The sequence below is a fragment of the Nomascus leucogenys genome, chromosome 3 (genome assembly GCF_006542625.1).
Source record: "Nomascus leucogenys isolate Asia chromosome 3, Asia_NLE_v1, whole genome shotgun sequence".
In the NCBI taxonomy this organism is placed as follows: domain Eukaryota; kingdom Metazoa; phylum Chordata; class Mammalia; order Primates; family Hylobatidae; genus Nomascus; species Nomascus leucogenys.
In genome coordinates this window covers 109,861,735-109,888,492 of record NC_044383.1, presented here as the reverse complement: position 1 = coordinate 109,888,492, position 26,758 = coordinate 109,861,735, and the positions used below count along the sequence as shown (strand labels likewise).

The following is a 26,758-nucleotide window of genomic DNA, read 5'->3' as shown; positions in this document are numbered from 1 at the left end:
CTGGGAATTTAGTATTTCTTTTCTAGAGTCTTATTTTAACTTTTTATTGAGTAAAACTAGTTTGAAAAGTTGAGTTTTTTCCTGTTCCAGAGCCTAATTTTATTTAGGATCTGACCCATGAAAATTGTTAATGAGTTACATAAGATGTCATTCCTTCAGTTAACTACAATAAAAGATTATGAAAGTAACTGATAAATGGAGATATGAAGTGCTATGTTTTTCAAAACAATTGGAACTGCTGCGGCACTATTGGCTGGAGATTCTTTGTGGGGGGCAATGTGAGGAGGGCTTTTCTCTTAGGATACCTCCTTAGACCAACGCAGAGCTCTGGGAAGCTGCTCTTGAGGATTTTGTATCTTTTCATCCTGCTAGTGGGCCTAATTTGCAGTGGCCTCCTTTACCTTAAGTCATAGTATCTGCAACAAGGCCTCACTTCTTGGGAAAGATAGCAAACTTGTAGTCAAAAGGCTCTAGGCCCAGTCCTAGATATAGGACTTTGAATAAAACCATGAATGTAATCATGTAATCATTTCCTCTTTGTAAATTAAGATTTGTTACATATTATGTATTCAGCTGGTAAATGAGCAACTTTCTATTGTGTCAGGAATGGGGGCAGCAGATTAAGACAGAACCACTAACAGGGATGAGGTCATTGCCTATGGAAATAGCTGTTGCAGTGCTCTTCTGAGCCTGAATTTTAAAAATAACATGCATGGCTTTGCTGCATGATCTATGAAGTACCACAGGAAGTCAGAAGGTCTGAAAACGAAAAGTATCAAGTTCAAGCTAAAAGATTAAACTACAAGCATTTATTAGGTTGAATATGAGAATAAAATAAAAGTGTAGTCAAACCTTGATTATTCATGGATTGGCTAGAGTTTATGATTTTCAATGCCCTTCGATTCTCCTTTTGCTTCCAACTACCAACTATTGAGTATTTTTTTGCTCATTAACACCTGTCTAGGAGTGGGAAGGTGAAATGCTAATCAGCCAATTTGGTTAATTGTTAGTGGCTGCTATAATCCTTTTTTTTTTTAATTGAGATAAGGAAATATTTTACTTAAATATTGGCTGTGGACTACTAAACTTTATGTCACCTTCCCTTCCTTTTACTGCATGGATAAATGCAGATATTTAGTTCTTAGTAAGGTAGTAAAGAGAATTAAAAAGATAGTAATTCATCAATCCATCATTTTTCAAGTATCACACTATAAATTCACATTACATAATTCTTATTGGCTACTGTTCAGAAAATATTAATCTTCTACAATATGACTACTTTAAAAGAAAGATTCAGGATTTAATAGTTGCAATTTTAAGTGTAGCCCTATATAAATAACTGCACTTGCTAAGTGGATTTGTATCAACAGGAACATAACTTTTAGAAAATTACTTAAGACTACCCTCCCTTTTGCCTGTAGTAGACATTTGGGACCCTCCCCAAACCAAATAAGGGAAAGAAGAATGTTCTGAGCATTAAGAGCACTAAGAATAAATCTGAGCTCTCATGGATAAGATTACTTTCAACTCTTTATTTCGTGTTTTCTGACATAGACCCCAGGATCTGTAATTATCTTAGAGAAACTGCGGGGGCTTAGATGGTACTTTGTAGTTCATTTGGCTTCTTCCTTTTTTTTTTTTTTTTTTTTTTTTTTTTTGCCTTTCTCTCTTTGGGGCTAAAGAGCTGGTGTGTCTGTGTGCTGTGTGTGTGTGTTCCTCTAGAGTGCCAAAAAAAAAAAAAAAAAATGCTGAAGAGTCCTAGGGAGATGAGGCTATTTTTGTTTGAAGCTGATACTTCTAGCTGAGCCACAAGTGCTGCTTGGAAAGGGCTTAGGTTGTTTCCAGGGGGAGAAATCTGCAGAGGAGAGGCAAAGTTCAACAGGACAACAAAGCAGCAGCAGAAACAGCCAGGAAAACGAACAGCCCCCAGGTTTTGACACAGAACCCTCCACCAGAGTTCTCAAATCCCCAAATACTCTGCAAAGTGCTGCTTGACGGGAACTTTTCAACTGACTTTTACTTTTGACGACCACCATGACTGAGATCACTGCTGAAGGTATTGCTACCATTTTCTGATAGTATCAAGTAAGGAAAAAAAAATATGCAAATTGACAGCCACATTGACTGTCGATGTGTCCATTTAAAATGTTGCTTTAAGGTAATTGCCTTGGTCAATGATTCTCTACAGGATCTGAGAAGTGGATTTAGGAGCTGAGAGGCTGCCGGATCTGTATAATGGGGGAGCAAAAAGAGATTTCTCGTAAATTTTGCATGTGGAAACTGTTCTCTGCTATACCAAAGGCCCCACTCGTTAACAGTTGTTACTCACACCTCTATAAATAGCTATGGTCATGTAACATGATGGCTAATATCTTATCCAGCAAAAATTACAAAGTTTTCGAGGATGGAGACCATGATGAACTTAAAATATTACACTAATGCTTACTTAAACTTAAAAAGTAATTTGAAGCATTTCTGCTTTATGATATTTTTAAATGGAGACCTTAAATTTGTTTTTCCTTTCCTACTAGGGTATGGAAAACATACATGCATATATGTGATTTATATACAATTTAAGACATAAGTGTTCCCACAAAATTTGTATTTATTTGACCATTAATGGAAATTCAGAGATAAAGATTGGAATTCCACAAACTTAATGTGGATCAATATGATTTTTAAAATAAAGCAATTAAGTGTTAGAGTTCTGGTTCTTTTCGTAAATTCATTCTTCATTTTCCTCTAAATGGCAAATTCTATCTTTATGTTACAATAAATATTTTCTGTTTCAATGCTTTACTGAAAGCTGCATAATATAATACATATCTTCTATTTGATGGCTGCTAGTTATATATATTTATATTTCATATATACTTCATATATATGTACATATTTCTTAGAATGAAGGAAACCTTCAAAACTAAATTACTTTGAATACAGACACAGTATGGTTCTAGTCGAGGTAAAAGTTTTGGAGGTGGATCTAAAATTTGCTTCTGACAGCTGTAAGAAAATCAGACAGGTGGTGCTCTTAACAACTTCCAAGTTAAATGCTGTGCTGGTTTGCTTTGAATAATACGACTGAAAAACAGAATACGTGTTTTTATTTTGGGGGGCAGAAATTAATATGGACACACAGTAATTTCTGTTGGAGATTTTTAGTCAATATTTGTAAGAATTGCCTTATTTGTACCTTGCACTGAGAAATTCAGTCTGACACTCCATATTAATAACAATTACTGAGAGATTTCTATGTGTTAGGTATTTTGCTGAGAATGTTATGTGTATTTACTTACTTAAAACTGACACAATTCAATTAAGTAGGCATTATTATCTCAGTTTGGCAGAAAAAGGAACTGTAACTAAAATGTTCTGTGACTTGCTCAAGACCACAGCATTACTAACATTTAAACCCAGCCCCTTTAAATCTCGTGTGTGTGTGTGTGTGTGTGTGTGTGTGTGTGTGTGTGTTTTCTGTGAGAGGATATCAGGTTTACTCTTTACCAATTTTAGTTCAGAATTTGCTAACTAAATATAAATAGCATTTTTCCTATTCCTTAGATATTCTGTGTCATGTTGCTTTTAGTTTACCTTAAAGAAAGCTATGTATTAAAACTTCTTGCTTAGCTCTGCACAAGTTATTAAGATAGCTATGAGTGTCTTAATCTTCTGTTTCTCTACCTCTGTTCAGGGTTTGGGCTCCTAGGTGATTCAGGAGGTCAGTTGAGTAAACCGTCTTGGGCTTGCTTGTGGATTCTGTTCTGTAGAACTTGCATTTGATTCAAAAGACTTTTACAGGGAAATTCTTGATTATGAAATAGAGCTTTTGTTTCTGCCTTTACTCTGCGGGGGTTTAAAAGGGCCTTGGAAGACCTTCTGGAGTTACCCATAAAAATAATTAGATTAGTAATAAAATTAAAAAGTAGAAATACCATCTAATTCTTGGGTGATGGTCATTTTCCACTTCCGGGTCTTAACAGTTCATAGGATCTATGTTATCTGAACATCAATTATGCACTTTTTTTTGTTTTCTGGAATGATTTATTAATAATATTTCTCAAATGAAAATTAGACTGCCAACTCAAATGAACTTATCTTTTAAGGAAGCACAGTCATTCTTTGAGGATATCCAAAGTTTTTTCACACTGTTTTACTACACAGTTTCATGTTATCTTTGCAATTCTCACCTTTTGTGCCCTAGCCACAATTGCCTTCCTCCAGTCTTTTATAAAAGGTATACCTTTGTACAGTGCCTTTGTACAGGCTATTTTCTGAGCCTGAAATAGTCTTATTTTATCTCATTTGCTATATTTTTTTTCAACCACTTTTTTATTTATTTTTTTTTTGGAGCAGAATTTCTCTCTGTCACCCATATTTGAATGCAGTGGCATGATCATAGCTCACTGCAGTCTCAAACTCCTGGGCTCCAGCAATCTTTCTACCTCAGCATCAGAAGTAGGACTACAAGTGTGCACCACTGTGCCTGGCTAATTTCTTTTTTATTATTTTTGTAAAGACACGATATCCTTATGTTGACCAGGCTGTACTTAAACTACTGGCCACAAGCCAAGATTCTCTTGCCTCTGCCTCCCAAAACATTCGGAATACAGGCATGAACCACCATGCCTGGGGCTTGCAATCACTTTTGGACACATTACTGAAATGTAAGCTCTGTATCAGTAGGCCTATGCCACCTATATATCAATTACCTTTTCCATCCATTTATCACACACACACACAAAACAGTTTGTGGCACTTAAGAATATAAGAGATAATTCATTACCTTAGAAAGCTCTAGTCAACTGTCCTCATCTCAGGTTTTGGGAAGACCAGGCTCATACAGATTATATGACTCTCTCATGGTCATGGGAAACTAGGAGAGATCTGAGGCTACATTTCATGCCTCCTGTGGCTCATCCCAGTGCTTATTCAACTACAGTGCATGTCGTGCCTATAACCTCACCTAGTTGCTCACATCAATTTCCACTGCAGGTTCCAAGCTGGCTTACTTCATCCAGTGGAAGAAAGGAAATAATGCTAAATACAGAATTGTGTTTCAGGTACAGAGCAATAGATAAATTAGAAATAAGACAAAGTTGAACTCCAAAGGATTTTAGGGTAATAACACCTTTGATTCTGGCACAATAAATTAATAAAGATAATTATAACAGCAATGATAACTTATATTTATTCTGAAGACATAAGATGTCAAGCACTGTATTAAGCTTGATAAATATTCACTTAATCTTCAGGGATATTCACTTAATCTTCAGGGCCACCAAATGAGATAAAGGCTAATATTATTGCTGTTTAGAGAATAGGAAGCTGAGGTTGAGAGAGTTTAAACAATGTGCTAGAATTCACACAACTGTATGTGATATAGCTAGGATTCGTACCCATGCCTGACCACAGAGTCATATTGGATATGTCTTCTTACTGTGTGAGACTGTTAGGTTGGTCAGTTAGGTTGTTGTTGGAGCCTACACTAGGACCATGTTACATTTAGGTAGGTTGAATCAGGCCCAGACTGGATTAAACTCAAACAGCACACAGGTTTAGGGCTATAAATAGTCCTTTACCTTCCTTGCAATGTAATGTATCCAAGTTGCTGGGAATCCTATATATAATTAACTTAGTATTTATTAGAACACTTAGTTCAAGAAAGCTTTTTATTTAAAATATTAGAAGAGCTTATGTCAAACTCTCAACTTACAAACTATTACATAACCTCAGGCTTCAGGAGAAGAATTATTGCACTATGTGTGGAATTCTTTCCTTACCATTAGCTGAATCACGTTTCACTGCTTCTGTAACAATCAAACCTATGAGAAGATTTGATATTCAAAATTTAGAGCAAAAATGGTCATTTATATTCTACACACTGCATTGCTCCCATAGAGTCTGCAGCACAAGATTACTCACTGTTGCTCTCAAGAAAAAAAAAAATCAAGAATTCACAGCCAGACTACTTAACAACTAGGCACACAAGTTATATCATCTAGCGTGACAGATGGTGAAATTATGAGGCGATCCAATCTATGTTTCTGCATTTACCTCATCAAAGCAAAGGGCAGCTGCTCTGGCTTAAGTGGGGATGACCTGGGGGTACAAAGGGATGTAGCACTAGTTTCAAGCCCTGGTCACTTCCAGGAGATGTTCTTCATTTTCCTGATAAAGCAACACACCACGTATATTATTTTTAGTCTTATAAGTACATTTTAAAACTGATATTAGAAAGCTAGCTTATTCAAAAGAGGAGTACCACGATGGTGAAAGGCACAGTTAAATGAAAAGATTTATGCAAGGTTTGTTTAAGTAGAAGATTGGATTTTTTCATTATGTAGCACTTGAGGGCAATGCACAGACCCATGGATAAAAGTCTGGAAGTCACAAAAAAGGCACACAATTGGCAAAATATAAGGCAAAACCCAACCAACCATTAAAATGATAGCTAGAACTGACTCTTCTGACTAGAAAGAAAGAAAAGAGAAATCAAGAAAGGAGGGAGGGAAAAGGAAATACACAGCCTCCAATTTTTAAGAAACAGAGGGATGAGGAATATGCCAAAATCTACACCACAGTAGGCAGTAGGCTCTGGGAACCTCTACAGTACAAACAACCCAGTTACTTCAAATAAGTTCCTGGGAACAAGAACAAGAAAATCTGGAGAATAGATGAAAAGAAATGTAAAAAGTTAGCAACCCATCACAATGTATGGAATGATTGGATCATGATTCAAGCAAACAACCTTAAAAACTTCTGATGAAACGAGTGAAAATTTAATATACTCTGGATGTTAGATAACCTTATGAATAATTATATTTTTAGTGGGATAACTGTATTGTGGTTGTCTTTTAAAATTACTGATTATTTGGAGATACACATTCAAATATTTATGAAGGAGGTGATGCGATATTTGAAATTTGCTTCTAAATAATATACCCAAGAGGAAAGTAGTTGAGGTGTGGGTGGGGTAGGATTGGCTATTAGTTGATTATGTTGAGGCTGATGATGGGTACATTAAGTTTCATTATAATATTGTCTATTTTGGGGATTATTTAATCTTCTTCACAATAAAGAGTTAAGAAAAAAAACGGAGTTGATGCTGTTAGTAGAGTAAATCTTTTAATAAGAATTTAATTTTCATAACATATATAGGTCAGTGAATTCTCTGGTCACCAAATTTATTCGTAAGTGCAAATTACTCTCTAAATTGAACAGTGTCTGTTGTTACTGAAATGAAAACCAAATGTGCTCATATTAAGCAGAGTAGTCTAGAAATATACTTATGTTTGTAAAAGCAAACAAGGAAGTAATCATTTTTAATATCTATTATAATATGAGAATCTGGAGGTTAGTTTCATATTATTGGTAACATTAATTAGAGACATTAATTGGAAACAGTTTGTTTTTGAGATAGGTCACGGGAAAACCTGAGAACAATCTGAAAGCCTAAGAAGTCAACACGATGCAAGAAAAAATAGTTCTAAAAAGTGCTATGGCTTGGAACATTGCATTTATTGACAGGGTATTAAGTATGAAGCTTTTGTATGACTATCTCTTTGAAATATCACAAAAACTGTGAAAGGCAGGTATCACATAAACCTGATTAGTCTGACTCTGAAACTTCTTGTTATTCTTTACTGCTCAAGTTCACTTTAGGAAAATAGAAAAAAAAAAAAAAAGCAGATTGTGAAAACCGGGAGAGTATAGTTCACTGAAAATCAGAGAGAAAATACAGTGCAGAGCTGAGAGAAAGAAGCACTAAGAAAAGAGAGTGTGATAGAGTAGTAAATGCATGGAGTATTACTTAATCAGAAATTGGGGTTCAGGCACTATCTCTACTACTCACCCACTCTTGGTCTGGGGAGGATGGGGCCTCAAAAGAAGGATCATGAACTTGGTTAATTAAAAATAATATGGCCAGAGGAATTTTTTAAAATTTTACAAGATCATGCTATTTGGCAAATTAAGTTTATGCTTTTTAAATTGTGCAAATCATCCATGATACAAAATTTGCAGCGACAATGAGCAGAAAATATAGCTGTGCAGTGTCAGCCCTTGTTAGGTTCCACTAAGAAGTTTTTCTTGTAGTTTTTATTATTATTTGTAATAGGAACTATTTTTCTCCCCACCCCATAAGCACATAATATCCACGAAAATGTTCTGTTTATCAGCTTAAATGTTTCTTATTTTTTTCCTATTTATTTTTGGTTATCATTGTGACTGTAAGTTAAAATTCATGCTACTTTTACAATGCAAAAATGAATTGAGGCTATTCAGTTATTATACTAAAGGCTTAGGAATCCACAGAGACTTAAGGCCTCCAATACTGTTGGCATTGATTTTTAATCAGTTAACAATATTTAATACGAGAGAAACATAAAACAGTACAACTAAGCAATTTTAAAATCATCTACATTGACTTTTGTGTTGAATATATCGATTTGAAAAGAAAATGGTTAAGATTTTCCAGTAAAGCTTTTGGTTTTATAGTTATGCTTAGTTGGAGCTTAAAGACAGTATTAAAACATTATCCTTTTCTTCTTTCAAACAAAAAGAAACCCGTTGGGGACATGTTTAATGTATTTTTAAGAAATACATATTATCTAATGTAACACATTTAAAAAGAACAAAGCAGGGGAAAAATCTTCATCTGGCAACTGTGCATTAACATCATATGATAATGTCAAGTTTATGGAGTTTAGGCTCCATTTTACTTAAAGTTCTAGGAAGATTTGTCAAGGTTAAGTTTTTGCTGTCTCCAGTTCCCACCTGCCCTGGATAATACGAATGACAGGCTTGGTTTTTTACAGAGAATACTTATTTGATTGTCACTTAAATATATATTACCCCTAGTGAGGGTTATGCAGAGACAGATGAACTTCCTGGTCCAAACAGATAGTAATTTTTATCTTCAAAGGAAACCAAAAAGAGTATCCTTGGCAAATGTGCAATGAATAAAGTCTTGCTCTGCTCTATACAAGTTAACACTCTCTAAACATCAAACATCTCCACATCTCCATGCCTGAAGTGAAGCTGTCAAAGACACACAGAATTTACAATTTTGAGAGATTCTTTGGTATGTAAATGAGCTATTTCCTCATAAACTGCAGACTCTATCTCACTTACAATGTACTTTAAATATTACATTTAAATATATGTGGTTTAGATATTTTCTAATTTGTTATCTGTGCCAGAAGCTAGGGCATGTGGTTTTCACCCAAACAAGTGAAAGACATGATATTTTGACCTATAAGAACAAAGATAATTTAAATGGAGCAACCTGTTCTTTATAGGAGAAACTTGGTTTCATTTAGACAGCATGAAGCTGGAACTCATTGTGACAAACCAGTTTTATCTTTGCTACGCATTTGCTGCATCATTCTCCCCTCCCTGACACAGGTTACTAAAGTGTTGAGAAAAACAAAAGAAGGAAAAACTCTTAGTATTTCAATCTTAGTTTTAATATGGTCTAGGGCATTAGTGAGCTCGTGGATGTGACAGATTCAGTTTCCATTTATACAGATGTTCAAAATACATATTTAGCAAACTTTCCTTGGAAAATTGTTTGTTGCCTTTGAAAATAAAATTATCATGTGATTAGGGGAATTTTTTGTTTGAGGGAGACATTTAATATAATGTTAAGACAGAAATAAGAGATATGAAGTGGCACTTCTCTGACATTCACTGCTGGAGCTATTATTTTTGCCCATGGTTATTCTTATTTAACCTATATATTATTGCCTAGGGGAAAAAAGCGTACTGTAAAATCTGAAAGTTACTACAGTATGGTAAAATGTCAAGTTTGTGAATTTAAATCTGCAGAAATATTAAGCATTGCATTTAGAAAAAGGCAAGTTACCTCCATCTGAAATATAACAAAATTTTAGATTCTATGGTATTAATTATCAACCTAGATGTAGATTTATAAAGCAGTATGTCATGCCAGAGGTTTGGTTTTATTCAATATTTTAATACCTATTATATACCAAACTGAATGCCTGACAATGTGGACACAAAAATGAATAATAAAAGGTCCCTGCTACATTGCAAAACAAAAAGAAAAGAGCAAAAAATAATAGAATAAAGACCAGACAGATTTTAAAACATTTGATTCCAATTTGAATTGCAGGCATGTCTCTTTTTATTGCATTTTGCTTTATTGCATGCCACAGATATTGCATTTTTCTAAGAAAATGAATAAAGCCATCACCACCATTTTTCCAACAGCCTGTGCTCACTTCCTGTCTCTGTGTCACATTTTAGTAATTCTCACAGTATTTCAAATGTTTTCATTATTGTTATATCTGTTTTTGGTGATCTGTCACTGTTGATCTTTGATATCAATATTATAATTGTTTTAGGTCACCACAAGCTGCCCCTATATAAGATGGTGAATTTCGTCAATAAATATGTGTGTTCTGACTGCTCCAACAACTAGACATTCCCACTATCTCTCCTTCACCTCAGGCTTTTCTGTTCCCCGAGACACAACAATATTGAGATTAGGAAAATTAATAACCTACAACAGCCTCTAAGAATTCAGTGAAAGGAAGAGTTTTATATCTTTACTTTCAATCAAAAGCTGAAAATAATTAAGCTTACTGAGGAAGGCATGCCAAAAGCCAAGACAGGCTGAAAGCTAGGCCTCTTGTACCAAACAACCAAGTTGTGAATGCAAAGGAAAACTTCTTGAAGGAAATTAAAAGTGCTACTGAACACATGAATGATAAGGAAGTGAAACAAACTTATTGCTGATGTGGAGAAAGTTTTAGTGGTCTGGATAGAAGATCCAACAAGCCAGAATTCTCTTTCAGCCAAAGCCTAATCCAGACAAAGGTCCTAAATCTCTTCAATTCTGTGAAGATATGGAGAGGTAAGGAAGCTGCAGAAGAAAAGTTGGAAGCTAGCAGAGGTTGGTTCATGGGGTTTAAGAAAAGAAGCCATCTCCACAACATAAAAGTGCAAGGTGGAAGCAGTAAGGATTGATGTAGAAGCTGCAGCAAGTTATCCAGAAGATCTAGCTAAGATCATTGATGAAGGTGGCTACACTAAACAACACATTTTCAATGTAGACTAAACAGTTCCCTATTGGAAGAAGATGCCATCCAGGACTTTCAGAGCTAGATAGGAGAAGTCAATGTCTGGCTCCAAAGCTTCAAAGTTTAGGCTGACTCTTGTTAGGGAATAATGCAACTGGTGACTTCAAGTTGAAGCCAATGCTTGTTTACCATTATGACAATTCCAGGGCTCTAAAGAACTATAATAAATTTACTTTGCCTATGCTCTATCAGTGAGATAATAAAGCCTGGATGACAGCACATCTGTTTACAACATGGTTTACTGAATATTTTAAGCCCACTGTTGAGATTTACTGCTCAAAAAAAAAATTCTTTCAAAGTATTTCTGCTTATTACAATGCACCTGGTCACCCAAGAGCTCTGATGGTGATATACAAAGAGATTAATGTTGTTTTCATGCCTACCAACACAAGATCTATTTTGCAGCTCATGGCTCAAGAAGTAATTTTGATTTTCAAGACTTATTTTTTAAGAAATACATTTTGTGGGCCAGGCTCGGTGGCTCATGCCTATAATCCCAGCAATTTGGAGGCCATGGTGGGTGGATCACCTGAGGTCAGGAGTTCAAGACCAGCCTGGCCAATGTGGTGAAACCCTGTCTCTACTAAAAATACAAAAAACAAGCCGGGCATGGTGGCAGGCACCTGTAATCCCAGTTACGTGGGAGGCTGAGGCAGGAGAATCACTTGAACCTGGGTGGTGGAGGTTGCAGTGAGCCAAGATCATGCCGCTGCACTACAGCCCGGGGAACAAGAGCAAAACTCTGTCTCAAAAAATAAAATAAAATAAAATAAATAAAAATTTTAAAAAAAACATTTTATAAGGCTACAGCTGACATAGGGAGCAATTCCTCTTATGGATCCAAGCAAAGTATATTGACAACTTTCTCAAGAATTCACCATTCTAGATGCCATTAAATATATATATATTTTTTATATTACAAACTTTCTTTTTTTAATTTTTATTTTTATTATACTTTAAGTTCTAGGGTACGTGGGGAATGGAACAATAAAAAATATTTTTGGTTCATGGCAAGAGGTCAAAATATCACCATTATGTAAAAAGTTGATTCCAACCCTCATGATGACTTTGAGGGGCTCAAGACATCAGTGGAGGAAGTAACTGCAGATGTGGTGGAAAAATAGCAAGAGATCTAGAATTAGAAGTGGAACCTGAAGATGCTGCAATCTCATGATTAAACTTGAATGGATGAGGAGTGACTTTTTTTGTTGTTTCTTTTGAGCCAGTGTCTAGTTCGACATGCAGTGGCACAGTCTTGGCTCACTGCAACCTCTGCCTCCTGGGTTCAAGTGATTCTCATGCCTCACCCACCAAGTAGCTGGGATTACAGGTGTGCACCACACTGCCAGGCTAATTTTTGTATGTTTTTGTAGAGACAGGGTTTCACCATGTTGGCCAAGGTGGCCTTGAACTCCTTCTGAAGGGATCCACCCACCTTGGCCTCCCAACATGTTGGGATTACAGGCATGAGCCACCGTGCCTGGCCTAGGAGTTGCTTTCTATGAATGAGCAAAGAGAGTGATTTCTTGAGATGGAACCTACTCTACTCTTAATGGAGATGCTGTGAACATTGTTGAAATGACTACAAAGGATTTAGAATATAACATAGTGTAGAAGATAAAGCAATGGCTGGGTTTAAGAGGATTAACTCCGATTTCAAAAGAAATTCTCCTATGGGTAAAATCCTATCAAACAGTGAATGTTACATACTACAGAGACATCTTTCATGAAATGCAGAGTCCATCGATGTAGCCAACTTCACTGTTGTCTTATTTTAAGTAATTGCTTCAGCCACTCCAACCTTTAGCAACCACCACCCTGATCAGTCAGCAGCCATAAATATTGAGGCAAGACCTTCAATTAGCAAAAAGATTATGACTCACTGAAGGCTCACATGATTGTTAGTATTTTTTAGCAATAAAGCATTTTTTTTATTTTCAATTTTTGTTGGCACAGAGTAGGTGTATATATTTATGGGGTGCATGAAATATTTTTATACAGGCATATGATGAGTAATAATCATTATCAGGATAAGTGGGGTATCCATCACCTCAAGCATTTATCTTTTCTGTGTGTCACAAACAGTCCAATTATACTCTTTTAGTTATTTTTAAATGTACAATGAATTACTGTCGACTGTAGTCACTATTGTGCTATCAAGTGCTAGATATTATTCTTTTTAACTATATTTCTGTACCCATTAACCATCCCCACCAACAACATATTTTTAAATTAAGGTCTGTACATTGCTTTTTAAGACATAATGTTATTGCACATTTAATAGACTAGAATACAGTGCAGACATAACTTTTATATACACTAGGATACAGAAAAAAAAATGTGCGATTTGCTTTCTTGCAATTATTTGCTTTATTGCATGGTATCTCCAAGGTGTGCCTTATGGTGTTTGATGTAAAGAATGTCATATTATTGTTCATAAATCTTATGATTATTTTACTTTGAAACTTGCTGAAAATAATTTAGTATAAGTAAAGAATGTCCTATTCTTAACACTGGTAATTCGCAGTGCACATGACATTATTGTGAAGGTGTAATGATTTTTCAAGGAGTAAGGAGATCAAGAGTACATTTGATCAATGCAGAAATGACAAAAAAAAAAAAAGAGACAGGAAGTAGGTGAGAATTAGTAGTCTATGGGATGTAGCCCTGGGATGACTGGGGTACCAAGTTACCTTGCCAAGAAATTGGGTAAAAGTCCTGATTTAAATACTCAATTTTTGGTCAGGCACACTGTCGCTATAATACTATAAAAGCTGGATGTTCCATGTTTCTGATTTGTTTTTAACTAGTTATTATGTTTCCTAGTTCCCTGCCATCCCATTTGAGTGTTCTCCCATTATTTGAACCTCTATTGCTGATTTCCATCACCACATACACTACTTTGAGCTTGCTTTGTATGTATAGAGACGATTTCCAGTTCATGAAGAAATAAAAAAAAAATACAAACTGTCAGAAAGGTAATCATTAAACAAGTTTCTTCTGGCTTACAAAGAAGAATCAGTTGCGAAAGTAAAACCAAATCTATCGGCAAGGTTGTTCTAAATATTATGAGAACTAGTGGTCAGGCCAGTGGTCTTGTCAAGAGTTCCTGTAAAAGCATGACAGGGTCCATAGACCAAGCCACTGAAAATGTGAGCAGAAAGTACTTAGGGTAGCGGTAATGACTAGATTAAGGCAACAAGTCAGCAGAATTCTCTAGGGCCTTTGTTCATACTGACTGAGAGTTAATATTAGAAATAATAGTTCTGACAGTTTCCAGAAAATTTTGGCTACCTCTTGAATTAAGTAGACCAGATTTCATTGCTCAGTTTCTGCCCAGTCCCTCAGGATTTGAAGTGTCTTGTTGGTCTGGCTAGAATGATGTGCTATACTATCGTGGTATGGGTCTCTGTTTTTGAGGGACATGAGCTCTCAATACCCAGGTGCTTTGAAGACATAGTATTTTATCTTCTTCCTATCACTCTGTCATTTACCTGTGGATGGAGAGGAACAAAAAGTCTGACCCCCTGAGTGATAATCATGCACCTAACAAACATCACTTGTATATATTTTTGGTATCTACTTTTGCCAGGTACTGTTTTAATTCTAGGGATGACATGTAAAATATACAGAAATCTAGTCCTCAAGAAATGATGAGATAATTGTATATGTAACTCTCTGATACTGGGCTGTCAGTTCAAAGTTTCTTGAAAGAAGTATGCATAAAATTATATACAAAAAATGTGAGATAGGTTTCTTGGTTTCTCGTCAAATTTAAAATAGACAATGTTTACATGTATAAAGATATTAGGGAATGATCAATAAAAAACAAATAAGCAAATCAACTGTTATGAGATATTACTATTGGGAAAATCTAAGAAGCTAGGAGAATGGACAGATTTGGTTGATCAGGGACTGACATAAAGGAGGAGAACTTCTGTTAACATTCGAAGAATGTTTCTAAATTAAAGGACAGGGACACAGAAGAAAGAGCAAAGAATTAAGTTTTTAACAACATCCCTAGATCCTAAAAATTCCAGATTAATTCATTTTAGAAACAAGTATTTGATTTTTTAAACTAAATTAATAAATATGTTGATCTTGGGTTCAGTGAACAAAGCTGAAGGCGACACACTTTATTGGCATTCAGGGTGGAAAAATTTGTTGCAACGGTCTTCCCCAAAGATTGCAAAATAATTAGTACCTAGTAGCTCCTCTCACCATAATTTTGACTCCATAAACACCCCCAAAATTTTCCTATCAGAGATGATAAACTACACCACAGTTAACAAGAACATAAAGATGAGCATAGATGCTAGTGGTAGCTTCGAAGGAGATGGGATTGAAATCCTCAACTATGAGAAACTCTAAGCTTAGTTATCTTTCAATTTTATATATAAGATTCTTTTTATGTCAATAGAGGGGATTTGGATTGGTAAGAAGGTCATTTTGCTTCTGCAATCAGTTATTTATTTGCCTCAATTTGCTACTTTTAATTCTATAGTAGAAAGGGGGGGAAAAAAGACAATAACCTCAGGGAACTATAGGGCAAAAAGATTCACGAACTAAATGGAATGACATACTTCCCCCTTGAGAAAAATCAGTGAAAGGTGATGACTTATTTTCTGTGTCCTTGAGCTAACTAATGAGTTGAAAAGTGACAGCATAATTTGAGGAGAGGCACAGGTGGAAGCAGTTCTGATGGGTAAAGTGAAAGACAGTGCTTTGCAAAATTGCCCGATAGAGTTTTACACAAGCTAAATAACAAACCTCAAGGTGGATTACATTTCTTTTACTTGAGAGTCACCCTATATTGTGTCATGTTGAACTCTACCTGTTTGCTTAGAGTACCTCCAGTGTTTCTTTAATCCTTCACAATACTATCATGAACTCTATATTCAAGTGTGAAAAGAATCAGGACACTGTGGTGATTACTGAATAATGCTGTCCACTTAGTTTTCAAGAGAACAGCCGTCTCCCCAGTTCAGTGTTTAAAAAAATACTATGAGTCATCATAATTTTCAAAATATTTTTCTTAAAAATTCGTTTTAGTAAAATACAGACTCTGAAAGTTTCATAACTCACATATGAGGTTGACCCTTGAACGACACAAGGGTAAGGACACTGACTCCCCAGTAGAAAATTCACATATAACTTTGACTCCTCCCAAAACTTTATTAATAGCCTACTGTTGACCAGAGGCTTTACCAAAAACATTGTTGATTAACACATATCTTGTATGTTATATGTGTGTGTGCGTGTGTGTGTGTGTATATATATATATATTTATATATATAGAGAGAGAGAGAGAGAGAGAGAATTACAATGAAGTAAGCTAGGGAAAGGAAAATGTTTTTTATGAAAATCATAAAGAAGATAAAATATATTTAGTATTCATCTAGTGGAACTGGATCATCATAAAGACCTTCAACTTCATCGTCTTCACATTGAGTAGACTGAGGAGGAGGAAAAAGAGGAAGGATTGGTTTTGCTGTCCCAGTGGTGGCAGAAGCAGAAGAGGTTAAGGAGTTGGAAGGGGAGACCAGAGAGCCAGGCATATTCGCTATAACTTTCATTAAAAAAGATTCTCACATAAGTGGAACCACACAGTTGAAACCCATGTTGTTCAAGAGTCAACTGTCTTTATGTATCATTTACTAAAGAGTAATGGAGTTGATGGCCACTTAACCAACACCCAGATCAGGGAAATATTTCCAGCACGTGGGAAGCCCATCTTCATCTATCCAGACTTTGACTCACTTTGGTGTCACTTCCCAATTAAGGCTCCTCTTTCTCTGAACTTTCTTCTCCAGTTAACCAACTTTTTTGGTAATGGTTTTCTTTCTTTGCTTTATAGTTTTATGACCTCGACATCGATAAACAACATAGTTCTGCTAAGTTTGTTCTTTATATAAGTGCAGCAACATGGCATGTATTGTTCTGTGTTTTGCTGCATTAATTCCTCATTTTGCTTATAAGAGTCATCTATGTTGTTTTATGTAGCTAGAGTTTGTTATTCTTCTTTCTGTACAGTGTTCCATTGCATAAAAGTCACTGTTTATCCAATGGATTTTTGTTTCAATTGGGGGAGGCTATGATGAATGATATTTTTATGTTCTTTTTTTAGTTTTAATATCTATTATTCTATTATCAATGTATGTTTATTTCATGGCACTATGTTCTATGATGAAAAGTTGAATTCAGCATGAAGAAGACACCTTGCTCACTCAAATTGGATTGTTTAAATCTAGTTGGAAAATGTGGAGAAAGGGTGACCTTGTGGGTATTTCCTAGAAATGTCCTGCCTTTTAGAAGAAATTAATCTAGTCTCAAAAGATATATAAAATGGATGTTTGGAGGAGCAGAGAAAAAATGAATAAAATCCTAAGGACTTCTCAGAGTTTTGTCTCTGAGATAGTAATCCTCACCATATAGCAACCCCTTTTTGAGACTGTATGGGCAGCAATGTAAAAGCTGACATGTAGAGTGAGGCATTCAACTAATATTGATTGAATGTCATGTCCTCATTGCCAAGCATTTTACTTGGAGCTGGGCCAATAGCAGTGGACAAAAAAGATCCCTATTTTCCTGCTGCTGTCAGAACACTCCCATCTTATGACTAGAATCTCCATTGTCACCAGGTTCTGCACCTTGCTGTCCTGGCTGGCACTGGTGAGTGCAACTGAGTTTTTGCTTGTTGAGACTCCTCCTTCTAGGATCGTTGGTACAATTTTATCCAATGGACATCATCTTTTATTTGACTTGCTGGCTTTATTAGAATATTGCTATTGTTAACATTCAGGCAAAACTTAGGTTTCTACTTTTACTCTTCCTGCTTTTAGATGAAGATTGCCCATCTTTAAAAGGTGACAACTTCAGGCAATTAATTTTATCCACTTTATGTTTAGTTTGCTAGCTTAAGCTCTCAGAAATTATTCAATATTCAATTTAATGGAAGGAGGTTTTACTGAGGTGGAAAGCCTAACTCTGCCTCAGTGTGTGAGAAAAGAAGGATTAAAAGAGAATCTATCTCCATTTATCTATATTGTATTACCTCCAAAAATGAAAATGAAAAAAAATTCTATTTGTAAAACTTTGTGAAGAGCATGGGTATACCAGACATTCTTTTCTGTTTTTTTGATTTAGGTCAAAATGCATGAATCCATGTGAGCTATATGGACATAACAACTTTGAGAAAATTCCAAATAAGTTTTATTCTCCCAGATCAGAGTTTGTCAATGTGTAGTCCCCAGACCAGCAGTGTCAGCATCACCTGGGCACTTACTGGAAAGGGACATTATTGGGATACATCTCAGACTTTTGGGATCATAAACTGTAAGAGGAGAGTATGGCCTAGTGATCTGTGTTCTAACAAACTTTTAGATCATTCTGACACATGTAAGTTTGAGAGCCACAGCCCTAGTTAACTACATATAGACTGTTAAAACAAATTCCCTACTGCTTCCAATTAATTAGGGATAAAGATCCAAATCAATCATGTAGTATAGTGGCTTAAAACTCACAATAACAGAGGATTCTTTTCACGATAAATTTATGGTCATGCACAAGAAGATTCTTTTCATGGGCAATGGAAATCTGAAGAATGGAGATGGAGGAAAAGAAATCAAAGAAAGAAACTATTTGCCTGGAAGAGAGCAAAAGTGTGTGGAGGTCAAGAGCCCAACATGTGCATACTGAAACTCGTGAACTTTTCCCCATAATCAGCTATTTCTCTGGACCTGCAGGGTTCTGTTTTTTTATCTGTATGCGCAGTCTCTAAACTTTGGAGTCCTCATTTCTTGTATTCACCTTTTCCTTTTTCTTCTCATTTAAACTCCAGTTATTTTTTAAATTAGAACTCCTGTTCTAATTTAAACTTCTGTTATTTCATATATGGATGTCTGTATGTGGCAGATTGTATTTTTCAAAAGCGGCTGCAGCAAGATTTCCCATCTCATGTGTTCTTCTGCTTATACTGTGATCCTGACTCTTCTTCTCTTGAGAGGTGAGGTCTATTTTTCCTCCCATTAAACACAAACAGACTTGTATAACAGCTTCAACAAAGAACATACAGTGAAAATGACTTCCAAGGTTAGATCATAAAAATACCAGACATATCCAGGTTGCTAGTTTGGGATATCTGCTTTTGAAACTATGCTGTGAAAAAATTAAAGCAGCCCAGAGGCAGGCCCATAATGAAAGAGACCAAGACCTTGACCTGCAAACCCAGCCAAGCTTCCAGCCAACAGCCAGCACCAACTTTCCAGCAATGTGAATGAGTCATCTTGATAATGGATCCTCTAGTCCCCAGTTGAGCCACCACATGTGACAACTGTGGAGCAGAGGCAGGCCATACCTGCTGAACTCTAACCAAATTACAAATTTCTGAGCAAAATAAATGATTATAGTTGTTTTAGGCCACTAAGCTTTGGAATCTTTTATTATGCAGCTACAGATAATACATCATATTAGCATCTGTAATCTCCTGACTTCTAACGTATCTTGCAATCTTGCACACTAAGTTCATAATACTACATTACCCAATGAACAATGGCAACTTATTTAGTGTACCGTTGTTTCAGCCAAATTCAACATGACGCTAGGCAATTTTACAATTGTTATACTTCTTCAGTTTCATCATTGATTTATTTACACATTCATCCCTTTAGTAAAATATATTTAATAAATGTTGATTATTATAATAAAATGTTTGAGTTACTGGAAATTCATAAAAAAGAACAAAGAAGAAGAGGAGGAGAGGGGGAGAAGAAGGAAGAGGATGAGAAAGAGGAGGAGGAGGAGGAGAGAAAAAAGCAGATTCTCAACTAAGGTTGTCACACAACTTGACGATTTTGCAAATGTGAATGGGCATTTTTTAAATTAGAATGCCCAAAAGATACACAGTTGTGAGCCATGGATTTTGAGCAATACTTAATTTCACTGAGCAGGCCTAAACAAACTGTGCGTAAGGGAGTGCTCACACAATGTCTACTGATGAAGAGTAGTGAGAATATCGGTTGTGGTATACAGAATAATTGTACCCCAAAATATTCATGTCCTAATCCCCAGAATCTGTAAATATGTTACCTTACCTGGAAAAGAGAATTTGCAGATGTGATTTTATTAAGGACCTCGAGCGGGAGAGAGGACCCTGAATTATCTGGGTGGGCCCAATAAAATCACAGAAGTCCTTAAAATTGGAGAACTTTTTCTGTTGGTGGTCAGTGGGAGATGCAATCAGCCAGTACTGGCTTTGAAGATAGAGGAAGAAGCCATGAGCCAAGGTATGTGGTAACCTATAGACGGTAGAAAGTACAAGGAGATGGATTCTCTCTAGAGGCCCCAGAAAGGAATGTAGCCCTGATGACACTTTGATTTTAGTCCCTTGAGACCCACGTTGGACTTCCAAGTACAGAATTGTAAGATAAATTTGTGTTAAGTTTGTGGTACTATGTTACGGTGCAGTAGAAAACTAATATTCCAGTGTGTATCTGATTACTATAACTCTCTCTTACTCACTAGAAGACAAATTTTTAGAGGGCTCATATAAAATTAGCATGGGAGAATGGCAAATTTATTTTTCCTATGCCCAGTGCAGTGGCTCATGCTTGTAATCACAGCACTTTGGGAGGCTGAGACGGGCGGATCACCTGAGGTTAGGAGTTTGAGACCAGCCTGGCCAACATGGCGAAACCCATCTCTACTAAAAATACAAAAATTAGCCGGGTGTGGTGGTGGGCACCTGTCATCCCAGCTACTTGGAGGCTGAGGCAGGAGAATCACTAGGACCCGGGAGACAGTGGTTGCAGTGAACCGACATCGCACCACTTCACTCTAGCCTGGGTGACAAGAGCAAAACTCTGTCTCAAATAACAAACAAGCAAATTTATTTTTCATGAAATATTTTTACATAAATATTTTAAAAATAAATAGTCTCCCTTTTATATTGGCAATCTGAAACTAAAAAAGAGTTCCTTTATCAAGGTCACAGAGCTCATCATTGTGACAACTAATGATACATCGACGAACAAAATTATTCTTTCTGTAGCAATGACTTCCACACCAAGAAATGAAGTTATCTAGCAAGTAACATTTTCCAGCTAATAATCAGCAAAATTAGAGAGGCACTTTATTTTTTTTCCACTAATGGATATTTGAAAACCTTAGGAGAGAGACTGTAGCTTGTGCAATATTTATTTCTTCTTAATATTGCTACATTGAATCTGCTTCCATTCAACTCAATGAGCATTTCTGAAATACAAACTGTGACTTGTTCTATAATCAAAGGTGTTTGTATATATAGTCAGCCACCTACATGCAATATATAATACATATTATCTGCATTTTAAACTGAATTTTTAAAAACGACCCCTCTGGTTCTTAGACCAGGACACCTTGCCCTACTTTGGAATGGGTATCCTTCGCCTTCCTGGGCTGGCACACATCAGGAAGCTATGTACATTTTCAGCTGGATAAGAGCCTATTAATAGAAAGCTGACACTGCTGTGGTTAAAAAAAATCAGGTCAGAGATTAATTTCATGAAACCCATAATCATGTCAGCTAAATATGATCTGTTTGAGGTAGGTGAAGGATGTGTGATCACTCTGTTGTTCAAACTCAAATAAATATGTCTTTCTTTTATATTTGCACCATGAAGTATTTTTTCATTTGTCTGGGAATTCTAATCCTTGCATAAAATCATGCAGATTTTAAACTTCTGAAACAATCTTTGTGCTTAAACATCTTCCAAATAAGACTACTTAGAGAAAAAAAAAATGGTGATCAGAATGTGGGATACAAGAAGATATGACAAAGTGATTAACTGAATTTGTTGTAAAAATAAAAGTTAGAAATAGAAATTTGGAATAAGTATAAAGTTAGGTTTGCAGGAAAGCAAGTTGTATCAGTTTGACCTGGATATACTGGATGTTATTTAAAGGGCAGAATGTAGACATACCTTCGATGACGAGTATTACAAGAAAATATTCAGGAAGGAAAACAAAAATAACAACAGAGCAAAATTGTAAGTGGTAAGAAATCATACATACATATTTATACAGCATTTACACAGTATAAATGCATATGAATAAATATGAAGTATACATATATTTGATTTGTGATGCACAGAATAAAATGTAAAATTAAAGATTTTAATAAATATTGAGTTCCTACAACATATCAGACACTGCACGAAGCACTAAAAGAAAATAGTTGATTTTTTTTTTTGCAAACCTGCTTTGTAAATAATGTAAAGTATAATGTGCATTATGGATATAATTTTTGTTTTTGAGATGGGGCCTCACTCTGTTACCCAGGCTGGAGTCCAGTGGCGTGATCATAGCTCACTGCATCTCAAACTCCTGGGCTGAAGGGATCCTTCCAAGTTGCTACAAGCACAGGCACATGCCACAACACCCAGCTAATTTTTTTGTAGAGATAGGATCTTACTGTGTTGCCCAGGCTGATCTCAAATTCCTAGCCTCAAGTGATCCTCCTGCCTCAGCATACCAAAGTGCTAGGATTATAGGCTTCAGCCACTGCCCCCAGCCTAATTTTTATAGGTCTTTTTTGCTTTATTATATATTTTTAACTGACACATATATATGAGTTACATGTAATATTTCCACACTTACATACAACGTATAATGATCAAATCAGGGTAATTAGCATGTTCATCACATCAAATATCATTTCTTTTTGTTGGGAATATTCAAAATCCATTATTCTAGCTATTAAAAATATGCAAAAAATTGTTGTTAATTATAGTCACTTTACAATGCTGTAGGACAGTAGAACTTATTCCTCCTATCTAGCTGTAATTTTATATCCACTAACCAACCTTTGGCTATCCTCACATCCCCACACTTTCTAGCCTCTAGTAACCACTATTCTACCCTCTACCTCTATGAGATCAACTGTTATAGCTTCCACATATGAGTGAGAACAAATAATATTTGTCTTTTTGTGTCTAGCCTATCTCACTTGACATAGCTCATCCACGTTGCTGTGAATGACAGGATTTCATTCTTTTATAGGGACAAATAATATTCCATTGTGTGTGTGTGTGTGTGTGTGTGTGTATACACGTTTTTCAAATGTGAATGGGCATTATATACATACACACACACACACACACACACACATTCCATTATATAGATATACATACACAGACGCATACACCACATTTTCTTTCTTCATTCATCTGTGGATGGATACTCAGTTTGATTATACATCTTGGTTATCATGAATAGTGCCACACTAAACCTGGGAGTGCAGATATCTCTTCAACATTCTAATTTCAATTCGTTTGAATACACACCAAGTAGTGGGATTCCTGGATAAATGGTAGTTATCTTTTCAGTTTTTTGAGGAAGCCCATACTATTTTTCATAATGGCTGCACTAATTTACATTCCCATCAACTGTGTGTGAGAGTTTCCTTCTCCACATCCTTGCCATTATTTATTATCTTTTGTCTTTTTGATAATAGACATTCTAACTGGAGTGAGATATCTCGTTATGGTGTTGATTTACATTTCACTGATGATTCATGATGTTGAGTATTTTTTTCATACACCTGTTGGCCATTTGTATGTTATCTTTTGAGTGATGTCTATTCAGTTCATTTGCCAGGTTTTTAATCACACTATTTGTTTTATTATTTGTTTTTGCTATTGTTTGAGTTTCTTGTATATTCTGGACATTAATATCTTCTAAAACAAATAGTTTGCAAATCTTTTATTCTTTTCTGTTGTTATTTCTTTACTATGTTGATTGTTTCCTTTGCTGTGCAGAACTTTTTAGTTTGATATAATCCCATTTGTCTATTTTTGCTTTTGTTTCCTGTGCTTTTGTGGTCTTCTCCATAAAATCTTTTCCCAGACCAATGTCTTAAAGGAATTCCCCTAAATTTTCCTGTAGTTTCATGGTTTCGGGTCTTACATTTAAGTCTTTAATCCATTTTGAGTTAATTTCTATATAAATTTTAATTTAAAATTAAATTTTAATGTAAAATAAATTTACATTAAAATTTGAAATACTTACATTTTTCAAAAATATTTGACCATTCTGCAGTTATAATATTGATATAAATATTTTTAATAAGTGTAATTAAAAATAATTTTCTAAAATTGTATTTTTATATATAATAGTGTAAGAGTGTAACAGTAGCTTAAAGTCAGCTAGTTTTAATATTTCTATTCTAGAATAACGTTGCAAGTATATTTTATTTTCTAAATTTACATTTTGTATATCTTTGAATTCATATTAAAAGGGCCAATTTGAGTAGTTTTTTCTTTGTGTTTTTTTTAATGAAGCACTGTCCTACGGTAACGTTCTTATGTTCATCATATGGTGGGGAGTTTAAAGCAGGAAGTGATTTATACATACCTACAGCCTCCCAAACCTTAACGTGTATATGAATCACTTGAAGATCTTGTCAAAAGGCAGATTCTGATTTAGTAGTTCTAGGATGGAGCCTGAGAACCTGCATTCCCAACAAGCCCCCCAGGTAATGAGGAGGCGCTGGTCTTAGACCACAGTTTGAGTAGCAATATCCTAGAGCATCTTAAAGGGTGACTAGAAAATAACTCTGCTTTAGCTTCCAGTCTCTAAGTTTCAACTGAAATTAATAAACCAGGGGGTATCCTGTGAGAAAGGACCAGAGGAAGAAGATTTTCTTTTATCATTTATCTTTTATGTGACTTTCGAAAGAATGTATATGAGTCTTTTTAAGAAGGAAAGTTCACAATACTGGTTATTTGTGTGCCATCCAACTCATATTCATTATGTTTATGTGGTATCAAATAGTTTCAATCCTGCCAAATCTAAAAACAATTTTTTCACCCTTCATTGATACTTTTATGATGGCTTTGGAAGGCTTAGATGTTTTAAATGGATATTAATTGTAAGACATTTTATTTTGATGCTTTTTAACACTTAAATATTATCAATTACCATCAATTTATATTTACTGAATATCATCTGGTATCTTGTATTAGGCTTGACACTTCTGAACACATTTCTCTCTACAATGCACTGCAAGCTGTCTCCATGCTTAATTTAAAAAATAGTTTCAACCAAGCTCTGAATAATTGAGTTCATTGAGCAGAATAAAACAGTGGATTAATTAATAGTGTTACCTTTAATGGATTAGTGTTGAAAAATATTATGCTCATCTCTCTTTCTGTTAAGAGTGATAAATTTTTAATTCCTTGTAATAATTAGGAAACATAAAACATGCAAATATATGTTGAAATGTATTTATTAATTAAACTGATACCAAATCATTACGTTTATTTTAATTGAAATTGGAAATGTTTCCCAGTTTTAATGTAAGTTGGGATTTTGCTCATGGAAAGTTTGGCATTAGCTGACCATTCCCAAATCATGAGTCTGTTTTCTAGTATACTGTTGGCACACAATATGAGCCTCAGATTTGTTCAATGCATAAAATTTCCCAATGCTTTGGTAAGTGAAGGATGATGCAGTCGTCCTTTGTACTTATTTTAGGTCATTAACCAAATGTACCACTTTTCCTTGTTATTTGATACAACTAATTTTACTTTTATGATGTATTCAGTTATTGATTTTATTTCTATGATGAGAAAGAAATGTCATGATAATAAGTAGGTGGAATTATAGAAAAATAGAGTTGGAATGAATTGAAGACAACCTCAAGCAGTTTCATGTGAGACACAAGTGTTATTCATGTTAAAAAGTTATGTGCCTGGAGACTACTTCCAGTCTGTCTACTGTCCCTAGGCAGGAATATGCTTAAACTGTGAGAAAGTCAAAGAAAATTAATATCTACCCTATAGTTAAGTATTTCCATGCACTGGTACTCAATATTTTCCTTAGAAAACTACTTGTGCCTAACCATACTTATGTCAAGATGTCTTCATCTAAGCCAGGCACAGTGGTGCGTGCCTGTAGTCCCAGCTATTTGGGAGCCTGATGCGGAAGGATCCCTTGAGGCCAGAAGTTCAAGGCTGTGATACGTGATGATCAGGCATGTGAACAGCCACTGCACTTAAAAGATGTCCTCTCCTAAATCTCTCCTGCTAAGATTTAACATAAGTGATTCTCCTTACTCAGCCTCCCGAGTAGCTGGGATTACAGGCGCCTGCCACCACCGTGCCCAGATAATTTTTTTTTTTTGGATTGTTCTTTTCTTTTTTAAAAAACTTTATTATTATTATACTTTAAGTTTTAGGGTACATGTGCACAACATGCAGGTTTGTTACATATGTATACATGTGCCATGTTGGTGTGCTGCACCCATTAACTCGTCATTTAGCGTTAGGTATATCCCTCCCCCCTCCCCCCACCCCAGATACTTTTGTTTTTTTTTTTTCTGTATTTTTAGTAAAGACCAGGTTTCACCATGTTGGCCAGGCTGGTCTCGAACTCCTGACCTCTCAGGCGATACACCCGCCTCAGCCTCCCAAAGTGCTGGGATTACAGGTGTGAGCCATCGCGCCTGGCCCCCTCTTCTATTTTCGAACTTGAAAATGGCAGATCACCACTGTCTTTATAGAGACTCTTCGTTTTGTAGAACACTAATCTTAAACATCATTCTTAGCTTTTGACTTAAGTTGAAAGATTTGAACCAAGAAAAATTTTTCTTCATATGCTGTATATTATTTCCAGAC

General features: G+C 35.5%; 1 protein-coding gene across 4 annotated transcripts in view; it reads left to right on the top strand.

Moving 5' to 3' along the window:
• Positions 1 to 1,716: 1,716 nt before the first annotated feature.
• Positions 1,717 to 26,758, top strand: part of TRDN (triadin) — a 401,037-nt gene continuing 375,995 nt past the window's right edge. For all 4 annotated transcript variants that reach the window (XM_012506168.2, XM_003255652.4, XM_004087640.2 and 1 more), the window contains exon 1: positions 1,717 to 2,056. In XM_012506168.2, the coding sequence (XP_012361622.2) occupies positions 2,035 to 2,056 (22 nt within the window). In that variant the 5' untranslated portion in view covers positions 1,717 to 2,034. The remainder of the gene's footprint in view (positions 2,057 to 26,758) is intronic.